The 13813-nt window shown below is 36.6% G+C and overlaps 2 protein-coding genes across 2 annotated transcripts; one reads left to right on the top strand and one right to left on the bottom strand.

Moving 5' to 3' along the window:
• The first annotated feature begins 536 nt into the window (after positions 1–536).
• On the top strand, positions 537–6338 carry LOC125825084 (disease resistance protein At4g27190-like). Its single transcript, XM_049504453.1, has 2 exons — positions 537–1055; positions 3888–6338. Exons 1-2 carry the CDS (start codon positions 537–539, stop codon positions 6336–6338), a joined length of 2970 nt encoding a protein of 989 aa, XP_049360410.1.
• Positions 6339–7901: 1563 nt separating this feature from the next.
• On the bottom strand, positions 7902–12092 carry LOC125824116 (glycerol-3-phosphate dehydrogenase [NAD(+)] 2, chloroplastic). The gene is made up of 9 exons (XM_049503511.1): positions 11799–12092; positions 11238–11374; positions 10978–11083; positions 10560–10761; positions 10398–10485; positions 9247–9394; positions 8674–8823; positions 8449–8598; positions 7902–8332 (listed from the first exon to the last, which is right to left on the bottom strand). The coding sequence occupies exons 1-9, from the start codon at positions 12051–12053 to the stop codon at positions 8318–8320; spliced, it is 1251 nt and encodes a 416-aa protein (XP_049359468.1). The 5' UTR covers positions 12054–12092; the 3' UTR covers positions 7902–8317.
• Between the last annotated feature and the right edge of the window lie 1721 nt (positions 12093–13813).

Below are 13813 nucleotides of genomic sequence, written 5' to 3'. Positions count from 1 at the left end.
AATTTATAATTAATAAATTTTAAATGATTACACCTAGCTTTTGACTTTAAGTTGTTGTATACGAAAGCCCTGATTGTTCAAATGTGCTAACTCCATTGTCGGGAAGGCGGGAGTTTTCACCCTTTGGAACTGATACAAGACTAGAGTGATAAGTCATTTAGCATAATAAAGATCATTTCCATAAGTTGTTATATATCATGGACCAAATCAATCGAATCGAAACCAATACATTAAGGACTATTTTGATCATTTTTCTCAGAGAAACTATATGAGATATCAAAAAACAGCTTAGTTGTGAAAATTGAATCAGTCCAAATAGTTGACATTTACCTAAAGTAGTGCAGAGGACGTGCTTAATTATTTTGATTCTGTTGTCTACTTTTGTTATTATGTTAAGTCCTTGACTTTTACCAATAATTGTCTTTGCCTTCTTATTAGTTTTCTACCTTAAACAAACAAACAGGAAACAAATCAGTTTAGCTTCATTTCATAATCTTTGAGAACTTCTCTATTAGCATTCTGATCAAAATTGTTCAATGGAAATACTTTTTAATGCTGTAGGTGGTTTTTTTGTTGAAGTGTGTAAATGCATTTGTCCTAATGTTGAAAATACCACCCGTTTCTCATCAAAACTTGAAAATCTAAGGAAGGAAATGGAGAAGCTAACAAAGTTTAGAGATGATATCAAAAAGAGTGTGGAAGGATATGAGAAAAAAGGCTATAAACCAAAACTAGACGTTATCCAGTGGATCGAAGATGTACACAAGCTGGAGAGTGAATGGGAAACTATGCAAGAAAGCATTGCAGTGGCGAAGAAGCTTACATATAAGTGTTGTCCAAAGTGCATTCTTGGCTCAGAAGTCTCCACTCAAGCACGGATTGTGCAAGATCAACTTTTCAGGCTTATAGAGGACAGAAAAAGCTTTGGATCCAACTTGGTGGTAGAAAATTACCAGATGAAAAAAGTTGAGTTCATGCCTGGACCATTGATAGAAGGCCAGTCTGCAGCAACAAAAAATCTCCACAAAATCATACAACTATTAGAAGATGATAAGGTACTGTTAGAATTAAATCAAGATTAATAAGCCTAAATTGTGTAGAATTTGGTAGTTGCTACTTTTATTGATTCCTGTTTAATTAGATTTTATAGTCAAAATGATTTCTAGACAAAAGTTGATTTTTATTCTATAATAAATATGAGTGCTACTGCCTCTTTTGTTAAGGAGGTTAAGTGGAGATATGGGTGTGTTTGGTATGAAGTTTTCTAATTTTCTCATGTTTGGTAGGCATAAATGTTTTGAAAAATATTTGGATCCCGTGTTGAGTGTTGGGTTCCAAGTCAGGATTTGAGGTTGGATCTCAAATCGGGTATTGAGATCGGTGTCGGGGTGGAGTTTAGAGTTGGGTGTCAGAATCGAGTTTTGGGTCGAGAGTCGAGGTTGGGTCCCGGGTGAGATGTTAGGTTTGAGTCCTGAATTGATCATCGGGGTCGAGGTTAGGTGTCCGGATGGAGGCTGGGGTATCGGTATTGGATTCCGGTTCAAAAGTCGAATCATGGGTTGGATGTTAGGGTCAAGTCTCAGTTCAGAATTTGGTGTCAGAAAACCGAGTTGGGTCCCACATTAAATGGCAGTATGGGGTCTCGGGTCGAGAGTCAGGGTCGGATCCTAGGTTGGTTGTCGGGATTGGGTCCCAAGTCGGGTGTTAGGGTGGGGTCCCAATTCAAAAATTGGGTCCCGCATCAGGTGTTAGGGTCGGGTCTTCATTCGGAAGTCAAGAGTTAGGTTCGGGAGTTGGGTCGGATACCGATTCAAAAGTTGGGTTCCACGTCTGGTGTGGTGATTAAGTCTTGAGTTGGGTGTCGGGGTCAAGTCTAGATTTAAAAATTGGGTCTTTATTGGAAGTCAAGTCTCGATTCAGAAGTTAGGTCCTGGGTCAGATCCCGTATTAGATGTCGAGTATCGATTCGAGTGTCAGGTCCCGGTTTAGGTGTCGAGTACCGAATTGGGGTCGAGTCCTAGGTCGGGTGTCAGGATCAAGTCTTGAATTAGTCATTGGGGTCGGGTGTCGGGGTCAGGTTTGGGTCCAGTTCGAATGTCGGATCTCAGGTCGGGAGTCGGGGTCATATCTCAAGTCGAGTGTCGGGATCAGATCTTGAATCGATTATCGAGGTTCTGTAAAGATTCGGATATCGGATTTGGGGTTGGGTCCTTGTTCAAATGTCGGGAGTCGAGGTCAAGTCCTGGATTGGGTCTCGTGGTTGGATCTTGGATCGGTTGTCAGGGTCATTCCTAGTTCATGTGTCGGGGTTGGGTCCCGAATCAGTTATGGGAGTTGATTTCCAGGTCAAAATTTTCCTAAAAATTATTTCTTATCTCTAGTAAAACATAGAAGATATTTTATGAAAAATGTTTTTCATTCATCAACCAAACACTAGAAAAAAATTCCACTCATCAATCAAACATGAGAAAATAAGTTAGAAATTAACCAACTTGATTTCCAAGAAAACATTTTCTAGGAAAATATATTTCATGGAAAATATTTTTCTTCATACCAAACACACATTAGGCTGTGTTTAGTACGGAGTAGTGGTGGCAAATGGGCGGGTTGGGTCAAATTTGGGCGGGTGAAAAATGGGTCAACATAAAATGGGTAATAATTCAACCCGCCCATATTTGATATGGGTAAAAATGGATTGGGTAAAAATACTAGTTTACCCATATTTTCATGAGTAAATAGTACTCTACTTAAGAATTCAACATGGAGAAAATATTTTAGTCTTTTTTTAGTTGAAAATGTTGAAAATGCTTCATTTAGTTTTATTGTATCATAAAAGTAAAAAAAAAACAATCCTAACTTTTCAATATAGAATAAATTTATGTAATAACAAGGGGAAAATGTTTTTAATTTCAAAGTAAATGAATAGTTTCATTTTAGGACTAAAACATGCTTAATGCACTTTAAGGCTTAAGCAATGTCAATACTAATACATGATTTGCTTAGTTTACACTATTATTTATTATCCAATATAAAATTAAACAATTATAAAAATGTAATTATAATAAACAAAAGAAATGTACATTTAAAATATATATTTTTGGAGGGCCAAAGACTTCAACTTTTCAATTATAGAGAAAAATAATTAGTTCTATAGAAGAACATAAAAAGGAAGAAAAGTTATAATTTTTGTTTAGTGATATCATGAATTTTGAGTGAATAAAAGTTAGAAGCTTAACCCATTTGACTAATTCATATTTTACCCATAGTTTACCCATATTTTACCCATATTTTTATGGATTGAATATGGGTATCAACCCATATTTTACCCATGTAAAAAGTCACTCACCCAACCTATTAAAATATGGGTGGGTTGGGCGGGTTACCAAAATATGAGCTCATTTTGCCGGTACTAGTGGAGGAAAACATTTTCTTATTTTTCCATGTTTGGTTGAACAAAATTTTTAGAAAATATTTTCTCTAGAAAAACAAGTTCTTTAAAAATGAGGAAAATGACTTCGTTGATGGAAGTAGGGAAAACAAGTTCTATAAATGACATTGTATGTTTATTGTATCCTCCCCACCCACCCAACCCCTGTCACCCCTGAGGTCCCACTCCCTCCAACTCCTATAGTGTTTTATTAGATTACTTAAAAATGTGCTTGAGATTATTTTTTTGTTTACTTACCAACACTAGCAAATAAGTAAGAAATCAACATGTTTAACATAAAAAATTATTCTCCTTCATACCCACTCTGAACTTAACTAATTTGAGGTCAAAAGATTACGACTGAATGATCAAAGTCTCCTATGTCCTTTTTTCTCTAATTTTCTAAAATTCTTCTATGACTTTGCCGATAAATTATTTTTGTGTATTTGAATCCTTTCAGGTATGCATCATCGGTGTGTGGGGTACAAGAGGTGTTGGGAAAACAACATTGGTGAATAATCTGGACAATGAGCTCTTAAAGAATGACGTATCAAGTTTTAAACTGTCTTTTGGTGTTGTGTTATGGGTTACAGTGCCCAAACTGCCAATAGACATAAGAAAGGTTCAAACACAAATTGCCAGCAGATTAAACCTAAAGATAGACAGCGAGGGAAATGTTAAAAGTATTGCCAGCAAAATCTATCGAAGACTCGAACAAGAAAAGAGTTTCCTTCTCATACTAGATGATGTTTGGGAACCTATAAATTTAGATGATGTAGGTGTGCCTCAACTGGAAGATCCCGCAAGAAGCAAGGTCATTATAACTTCTCGTTCTTTGGATGTTTGTAAGCAAATGAAAATAGACACCGAAATGAAGGTGTACACATTGGATGAGGATGAATCTTGGAAACTGTTTATCAAAAATGCAGGAGACAATGCCAATCTAGAGCATATTCAACCATTGGCAAAGGAAATTGCAAGAGAGTGTGATGGTTTACCTTTAGCAGTCACTGTTATTGGAGCATCTATGAGAGGGAAAACAAGGGTCGAGCTCTGGGAGGATGCTTTGAAATCACTTAGAATGTCTAAACCTCATAACAAAGATGTAAAAGATAAGGTTTACAAGGTCATCAAGTGGAGTTTTGATTCTTTAGAATCTCAGGATATTGAATTATCCTCAGAGCAAAGAAGCAATCATGTGAAGAAAAAGAGAGGTGATCACATTCAAAGCTGTTTCTTGTATTGCTCCTTATATCCCGTGTCCATTTCAACAGATGAACTCATAAGTTGCTGGTGGGCAGAGGAATTCCTTGGCGAACATGACACATACGAAGAAGTCTACAATAGGGGAATCACAATGATTGAGAGTCTAAAGGATGCCTGCTTGCTAGAAACCCATAATTTGGACTCTGTGAAGATGCACGATGTGGTTCGTGATGTTGCTATATGGATAGCTAAATCCTTTGGGGTTGAACACAATTCTGCTTTTCAAGATGGAATTGGGATATCATCTTCTGTCAAGAGAATATCTTTCGTAAGCAACAAAATTCAACGTCTACCTGATAATGTCACGGAATGCCCAGAGACAACAACTTTACTATTGCAAGATAACAATAGCCTTTTGGAAATTCCTCATGAATTCTTTTTGGCATTTCCAGCCTTAAGAGTTCTGAATCTGAGTGAAACTGGCATCACATCACTGCCTTCTTCCATCAATAGTTTATATCAACTACATGCTCTAATACTAAAAAATTGCCACTGGTTGACAGAGTTACCACCTATTAATAATCTTCGCAATTTGCTATTGCTCGATTGTGATAATACAAGGTTACATCATCTGCCGCAAGGAATGGACAAGTTGACAAATCTACGGCTATTAAATCTTCCTGCAACTGATTTGGAGGGCATCGGACGAGAATTTTTCCTCAACTTGTCTAGCATTGAAATGTTAAATATGATGGAGAGTAAAATGATGCACCCTTCCACCAAATTTGGAGTGACTCTTCTTGGAGCAACTTCTTTCGATGAGATATCATCTTTACACAATCTAACTTCGCTTTTTATTAGATTGGATAGCTCGTCAATTTTCAATAGAGACCACACCTGGATGAGTAGATTGAAAAGATTTCGCATTGAAGTTGGAGAAACTCCATTTCATGTACCATTCAACAAGTCAGCAAGGACGATATGCATCTCGGGGAGTGATATTTTTCGTTACGGAAAGCTCTCAGGCATGTTGCAGTTTGCTTCACATTTGTACTTGCAAAGTTGCTTGGGTCTCAGGAAGTTGTTTGTGTACAACAGTTTCGATGGATTAAAATCACTCTACATTAGGAGTTGTTCTTGTTCTTTCAATCCAGCAGAAGAAGGAAGTGGAACATTTAACCCTTTGCCTAATCTGGAATATCTCAACCTCGAATTCGTATATCGTTTAAAGAGTTTTTCGGATTTCAGTCAACTTCTCGGTCTAAGATTTTCTAAATTACGCCAACTAGATATGTCTAATTGTTCAAGTTTAACATGTCTTTTTAGCGTTGGTGACGCTTTTTCTATACCCAAGCACTTGGAAGAAATTACAATTACCTCTTGTAAACAGCTGGTAGAGTTGTTCGTGGAATGCGACTCTAGTCTGGCAACACTTGTCAAGTCAGAAACTCCAAGAGTTCGAAAGTTAGTGTTGAGAAACTTACCAAAATTAGGTAACTTGGGAGAGCCACAAAGTATGTGGGAACACCTGGAGGTACTTACCTCGATAAGGTGCAATGAAATAAGGAAGTTGCCTCTGTCTATTCAAACCTCCAAGAGCATCAAATTAATAAGAGGAACATCAGAATGGTGGAGCCAATTAGAGTGGGATGGCGACAAGTTCAAGTCGAACTTAGAGCATTGCTTCCGACCACTTGCCATATGATAGATTGATCAAAGTTGAGGTTACTTCTACTACATTTCAGGTAGCTGAAATCCTTTCTTTTTGATGAGTGTACAAAATGAAAATTTTCTTTTGAAGACTGAACATTTCTATAAGGTTATTGATCCACTGTTAGAAAACTTGTGCATTGCGAAAAAGAGATTCAGAATATGCCTCTAGAACCAAATTAAATACGATTAATAAAGGGTTATCAGTGAAATTTTAACAAGTGTATTGAGCTTCACTTTTTGTTGTTTCATTCAGGAGACTAGAGAAGTAGAGGAAGGAAATTACCTCACCAGAGAGACACAGAGTTTCGAGCTAAAGTTAATTGGTCGGGTTTACTGTGTTGTATTTCCTGTCAGATGTCTTGAGTTTTTTCTGCCAACAACTGTTCCATGTTTGTACTGTTTTTGCTTTCAGGTTCCGATATTTTGATTGCTTGAATGTACACTGAGTAATTTCTTGTTTCGGTTGTGTTGTGTGATCTTGTTTATTTGTAATAAACTAGTATTGCTTCTGTGTTTAAACATTTTAAAGCATTCATAAATTGTACATGCTCATGATTTTCTATGTTTATGTTCTCATGATAGCACAGCTATCAAGAGTTTGAATTCCAAGAGAGCCTATTACACATTTGTGATGGGGTTTCTTGTCTGGCCAGCTGTCTAGTTGTAGTTGGATCTTTAGGTGTTTGTAATGCTCCGAATTCTGGTTTGTTTTCTATGATTGAAGTCATTTTCCTTAAAAAAAGAACAAATCGGAAAAGGACTTTCTGATATTCGGTCTGAGAGTGAAAAGTATTTCGGGAAAAGCACTTATAATAGATTCACAGTATAACTAGAAAATAAGATTGTGTTATGATGAAATGTTTGACAATATCTAATGTTGGTTAAAACCTAAGTTAAAGATACCATCTCGAAAAAAAAACAACATAAAATTGAAAGCTCCCTTTGGTAGGTTGCTGAATCTCCTTTGACTTGCAATTTGGTTGTCAAGATACTTATTTTCTCGAAATAGTGATCATCAGAGTGAATTCTTGCATAAATTGTAATTTCTAGCCACACACTGTCATTGGGTTCTATATTTGACATCGACCATTTTATACCAACTTAAAAGGTGTAATTTGGGCGACATCAATCTTCATAATCCGATTCATTGTAGCCCAAAGTCAATGCAAATGAAAACATGCTTGAGAAAAGTTGAACACCTTGTTAATAGACATTTTATGCCACTAGATGAAACTACTCAATTAACACCCTATTTAGAAGATGAGAAACTGAGTAGTTCGATAGTGAAGCATAAAATGATGATACAGAGTTCTATTATGATCCTGACTCCATAGTCCAATGCGTAGGTGGTATTACAAACTTTACTTTGGTTAAATAAAATTTTCAGGTTGACCCAAAAAAATAAAAGTAACCTTTAAATAAAAGAGTTAAAAGTGGATATCTCTACACCTTAGCCCGAATAGGGGAATACAATGCACTACAACATCTGAACTCTCTCCCTTCCAAATAAAGAAGATAAGAAAACAACACAAGGGATAAAATACAAAGAGGTCTGTTAACGAAAATAAATACGTACTACATTTTATATTTGCCGTCACATAGCCGTAATGTTTTTACAGTTGCATTAGCTCACTATCATATTACAAAAAAGAATAAAAAAAACTAATACATTCACTCGATTGGTGTTGTTATATTGATGACTAATTACAAGCTACAGCTTCCACCAAAACTCTTAAAAGCATATTATATGAACATGTCTCAACTAATAACATGGTAAAAAGGAACTCAGACGGATTTCATCACCATAAACTTGTAGAGTGTCAGCACTATGCAGCCAGTAAACAGGTGAAGATCATTCTCCAACTTGTTGATTGTGAGCCTCATGCAACAAAAAGCCAGCTAGTCACAATTTGTATACATGTTCAGCTTTCACCCAGCAACTATTATAGTCTTTCTAACACCGGTGCTTCTTTAAACTTCTTCAACCTGCAAATTAGAATCAAAACAATTGAAATTTAGTAATAATTGTTTCTTGAGCCACACTGACATGACAAAGTTCCTTTCGGTAATTGACTATAAAGCATGCAAAGCGTGGGAGCAACCTGAGGGAGATTCATCAGTTCAAAAACAGCTTTTGTAGGCGTTAGTTCATTGTCAATAATCCTTGCAACTGCAGTTAAAACTGGCATTTTAACATTGTACTTCTGTGCTAAAGCAATCACAGCTCCAGCTGTAGCAACACCTTCAGCTACCTAAATATGTAGTTGCTGTTAAGGAGATAGAACAGACAAAGCCAAAAAATGATACAGCAACTCAATTTTTTGAACCTGATTCATTGAACTAAGTATATCGTCAAGTTTTTCCCCTGACCCCAGACGAACTCCAACTGTTCTGTTTCTTGAAAGGCTCACAAAGCATGTAAGCATAACATCCCCAGTTCCTGATAGACCAGTTAATGTTGTTGACTTTGCACCCATCTTAAAAGGAAAGAGAATAGTGTCAACCAGCATTTTGAGATAAAGATAATCAGACTGTTAGCTCAAAAAATCACAGATTCTTTAGAAAGTATGACCACATGGACTTGATACACTTAAGGATCTCCATGAGGAGCTATCAAGCAGCGAAATACTTGGGAACAGAAGAAGGAGAAATCTATGTAGCAGTGCCTAATATCTCATACTCAAAATTGAAGCTTGAATTACAATAATTGTCAAGTAGCTGCTTGAGAGCTATGTTGCTCAGAGCCTTCACAATTATCGATGGGTACGTGTCAGATCCTCCAAAAGTAGTGCATTTTTGGAGGATCCGAAACGGGTGTAGCAACATAGCTTGAGAGTCGTGTAGAAAATTAGTAGATGGAAAATGCAGAAACTTCTAAGGTGTGATGGAGGCCTACTAACCTTTGTTGCCAACCATCGAATTTCAGAGCAACCTTGTGAAACAAGTGCAGCCATGGAATTGTTACCAAGATTTAGTCCTTCCACAATGCCAGCTGCAATTGCCAACACATTTTTCAATGCACCTGCAATTTCAACCCCTGTAACATCACTGTAAGATCAGGAGTTACAAGCAAGCATTTGAACTGCAGAACCTTTACAAATGTTAACTTTGTACTCTCCCTCCCTCCTCCCTCCCTCCAAAGGTGTTGGAGGTACTCCACCGCCACTTCTACACATAGTAGGTTACTGGGACTAGATGCAACCTCACCATCTATCCCCCCTCCCTCCCCAGAATCCAAAAGCAGAAAATGCGATTAACTACAGTGTATCTAATTCTATACAGAGGAGAACCCTCTGCACAACTCTCCTTCCCTCCAAAAGAAAGAAAGAGCAACAGTGTATCTACATTGTGTGCTGAAGAAAGCAGCCTTCTTTTTCTTTCCTTTTTTACTTTATCTAAAATACAATCCATAATAGTTTCAAATATGTGCACCTCCTAAATGTTGTTTTATTTACTCACACCATTTCATTTTGTATGACATGATTTTCTTATTAAGCCATACCATTTACCCTCAATGAAAAACTTTTATAGCCATGCTTAAGACTACAAGTTTCAAAAGTCTTATAGCGACACAAATAATATAACATGTTTAAGACCACAAATTACATAAATTTTCCTTTCTTAAATTTCGTGTCCAATCAAATTACGTCATATAAATTGAATTGGAGGGAGTATATGATTCTGAGATCCAAAAATGCAACTAACATGACCCAGAGGAGATCCAATCAGACAAAAGATGTCAGAATTTTAACAATTTCCCTCCTTGAAAAAATCAAACTGAAACAATTTTTTCTTCATAATGTTTCTTAAAGTATAGAATAAAAGATTTTTTTTTTTCCTGCTGATGATCCTTCAAGGTCCATGAAACCCATCCAAAATCGAAAGCAGGATAAGCATCAAACAGATCCTGTTAGATCACTACATTATTGTGCTTCCCTTGAAGATATGGAACGACAAAAAGGGAGCGTCAAAAAGCTCCCTAGCTTTGAGTGGTAATACTCTATGATAGACTTGGAATCAATGTTTCTGCTCTGACTACTGATTGAAATACCTTGATGTGTTGATTCTCAGATTTTTAGAAGCCATAAGTTGCTGAACGGAATTTGCTATCTTTTGGTCTTTTGAAGCCACTACCAGTGCTGCACAAGCAAATAAAGCTTACTTTTGAGCTTCAAGCAATGGCAAAATAAATTCTCAAAACAGTCCAAACAACCTGTTGGTAGTTTATTCATCAGCTCTAGTGCAAAGGAAGGACCAGATAGAACAACATAGGGTTGGCGAGGATTTTTCAGTGCTTTGGGAATTATCTGAGACATCGTTCTTAATGTGTTTAGCTCTAACCCCTTGCTAAGAGATATGAAAGGCAAGCCTGGATCAACATAGTTTGCAATTTCCTCAAGGAATGATGAGCTGAACTGCAATAAGATATAATTGGTAAATGCACTACCTTCCTTGAGGTTAAACTAGTTACAAAATAAGAGATCAGCCAAATCAGAATAAATGGACAAACTTTAGCTGCAAATCCAAGAAAATAAGGACTAGGGAATGAGATAGTAAATTTGCTTCATTGGCTCCAAGCATAGTTCATCGCACTATAAACAAACGATGAACTAAGAAAACATAAAATATACCTGAACAGGTACAGCATGGAAGCAAAAATCTGCACCTAGCAGAGCAGCTTTTGCATCAGTAGTGGCAATGACATTTTTTGGTAGCTCGTGCTGTGGAAAATACTTACTGGAGCAAAAGAGAAGGAAAAAGGTTATGAAGCAGAAAATGAACGGACTGAGTGGAACTGGCTGGGAGTTTAGGTCCAGGTAATGGCTATGAGTTTGTTTATGTTAAAAGCCTAAAAGTATATACAAGACCAGAATTAAAGGCAGAAACTCACCAGTTATGGTGTTCCTCATTTATTGATCGACAAACTTGAGGATCTCTTACGAGCATATTCACTTCCAACGGGGATTTTCTCGTTGCAACATGAGCTGCGATTGCTGTTCCGAAAGATCCACCTCCGAGAACCACTATCTAGGGCCCAAGGACATAACAAATTGTATCAATCAGCACTAACATTTAATTCGCCCAACCCAAGAACCATCAAAAAGGGGAAAAGAAGAAAAACAACAAACTTAAGAACAGAGTTTTTTTCAACTTCTTCTTTCTTTCTGCAGGGGAGCGTCAATAATTCATTTCTAATTAGGCCGTAAGAGAATGCACACAAACCTTATCCTAAGCAAATTTGATATGGTAAACTAAGTATTTTACGATGTGCATAAACTACAACGCTGAAGCATAACATAAATAAGTCAAAGCATATTAGGGCATCGAAATACTAGTAGTGAAAAGAATATCTAACTCGCAACATCCCACAAAGTAGAGAAGAGCAAAATGCCACATTGCAATGACGTTAGTGAAATATGCGGAGAAGGAGTTCAAGTAAAAGAGTAATGACCTTATTAGTACGTTCAAGGACGTCAGTTTTGGCTCTAGACTGCAAAGAACGAGACCATCGGACGAGCTTTTCCCAAGCGAGTCGGACAATTTCCCGGCGTTCTTTTGGGCCATCAAGCGGCAGTACAAGGGTTTCAGTGTCCGGGTCCGACGGCAGAGGTTGAGCTCCAGGGGCGGCGTAACAGCGGAAACGAGGAGGAGAAAAGGGTTGGAAAGGAGGAAAGCAGCGAAAAGGCGGTTCTAACAGACAAGTCATTGCTCTTCCTTTCTTGCACACAAATTGCTTCCTCACAGTCACAGGCGCTATTTCTATTTCTGCCTCCTTTTCATCATTTTATCCAATCTTTTTTTGCCTCGTGGCGCTCTTTTCCTCGTTTCACAGTTTTCTTCCTAATACTTGTATTACCCCGTTTCCTTTCGGGTCGAGATTAGTTAAATTAAATTAATTAAAATATACATATTTAAATTATCAATCAATATTATACATAGATAAATAAAAATAAATTAAATATTAATAAATCTACCATTAAAATACTTTAATATGGTGAGTCTTCTCTATTTTTAACTAGAGTCATGCCCAAATTATCAACACCATCATCAGTAGTCACCGCATTTATAATAGAGGTTTTCTCTTCCATATTTAAATAATTATCCCACCAGCCTCGAAGTTGGCCAATAAAACCTGCAACAATCATTTTGCAAATAGCCCTATCTGTGTTTTTAACACTTTTACAAATAGTTGCATACATAAGCATTTTATGAACAAGAATAATTAATTGTCTATCAGTCAACCCATCAAGATTTCATTCATGAATTTCGGAGCCACTATAAGACGTATTAGTCTGATTTCAGTCTTGTTCTTCTATCAAAACATTTTGAGGAGTCAGACAGGGATGAGCGGATAACTACCAGTCAACACCCGATCCTGTAATCTAGTATCAGAGCCTAGAACTTTCATGGTATATATGAGATGGATGTGAAGTATTTAACATAGATATGATCTTTGTTTATATGGATCCGGGAGAAACTTGTACTAAAAGTACTAGACTTGAAGAGGTTGATATACCTCAAAACCTTGATTTGTTAAAAAATTTGACTATCCCTAAAGTCCCGATTAAAACTATTTACAATTATGGTTGGTTTGATAAACTTCTAAATAATTAATAAAAACTACGGAGCAATCTTTAGCTTTAAATTCGTCTGAACAGACTATTCGTTTGTTAAACGAGCGTGATATCAATTTATATAAAAATAAGTATAACTACTTGGATATTGATATGGTTCAAATTGCTTTTAAGCCTTTGACCCTTAAAGGGTTACCTGAAACGTTTTTAGCATCCTTAAGGGATGCTAGAAATTTAAATTTTAGACAGTCCCTGATGGGTTCGATTGAATCTACGGTGGCATATGGTCCCGTATATTTTAATACTCAACCAAATTTGCAGTATCTCTTTCTGATGTTAATATTCTTGATGCCTTAACATTAAATGATAAAATGCATGGTTATAATTATGTGCCTAGTTCAGAACTCATAAGTTTATCTTATATTTCAAATTATTATCCACTTTAAATCCAAGATGTAAATTATACGATACATCAAACCATTTTGGTAGAAACCAATTTTGCAAGGTCCAAGGTTATCACCAGGAGACCTATTAAGTGGGAAGAAATTGATTTCCCAACTACATGGACTCTAGATTCGGTCATATCCCCAAATCAGATAACAGATGCGGTTACCAATTCTGATTATTCTCATATATTGCAAAATCTCAATGGTAGAATTTGTATTCAGTTTTCTGATAATAGCTATGCACCTCATAGGCCGTCATTTTCTGATAAATTACTGCCTACTGTGAGTCACAATAATAATAGGCGTTCTTTATCAAGTCATAGACTTTTGCCTGCTATTCATCATATTTCCCTTATTGAACCTATTTATGGTCCAGCACGAGATTGTGCCGCTTCTTTATATACCATTACAACTAATAGCAACTTTTTGGTAGAAAAGGTAAAGAT

This window comes from Solanum verrucosum, unplaced genomic scaffold (assembly GCF_900185275.1).
Source record: "Solanum verrucosum unplaced genomic scaffold, falcon-dt-bn FXZP01001111.1, whole genome shotgun sequence".
In the NCBI taxonomy this organism is placed as follows: Eukaryota; Viridiplantae; Streptophyta; class Magnoliopsida; order Solanales; family Solanaceae; genus Solanum; species Solanum verrucosum.
This window is presented reverse-complemented; position numbering and strand designations above follow the sequence as displayed.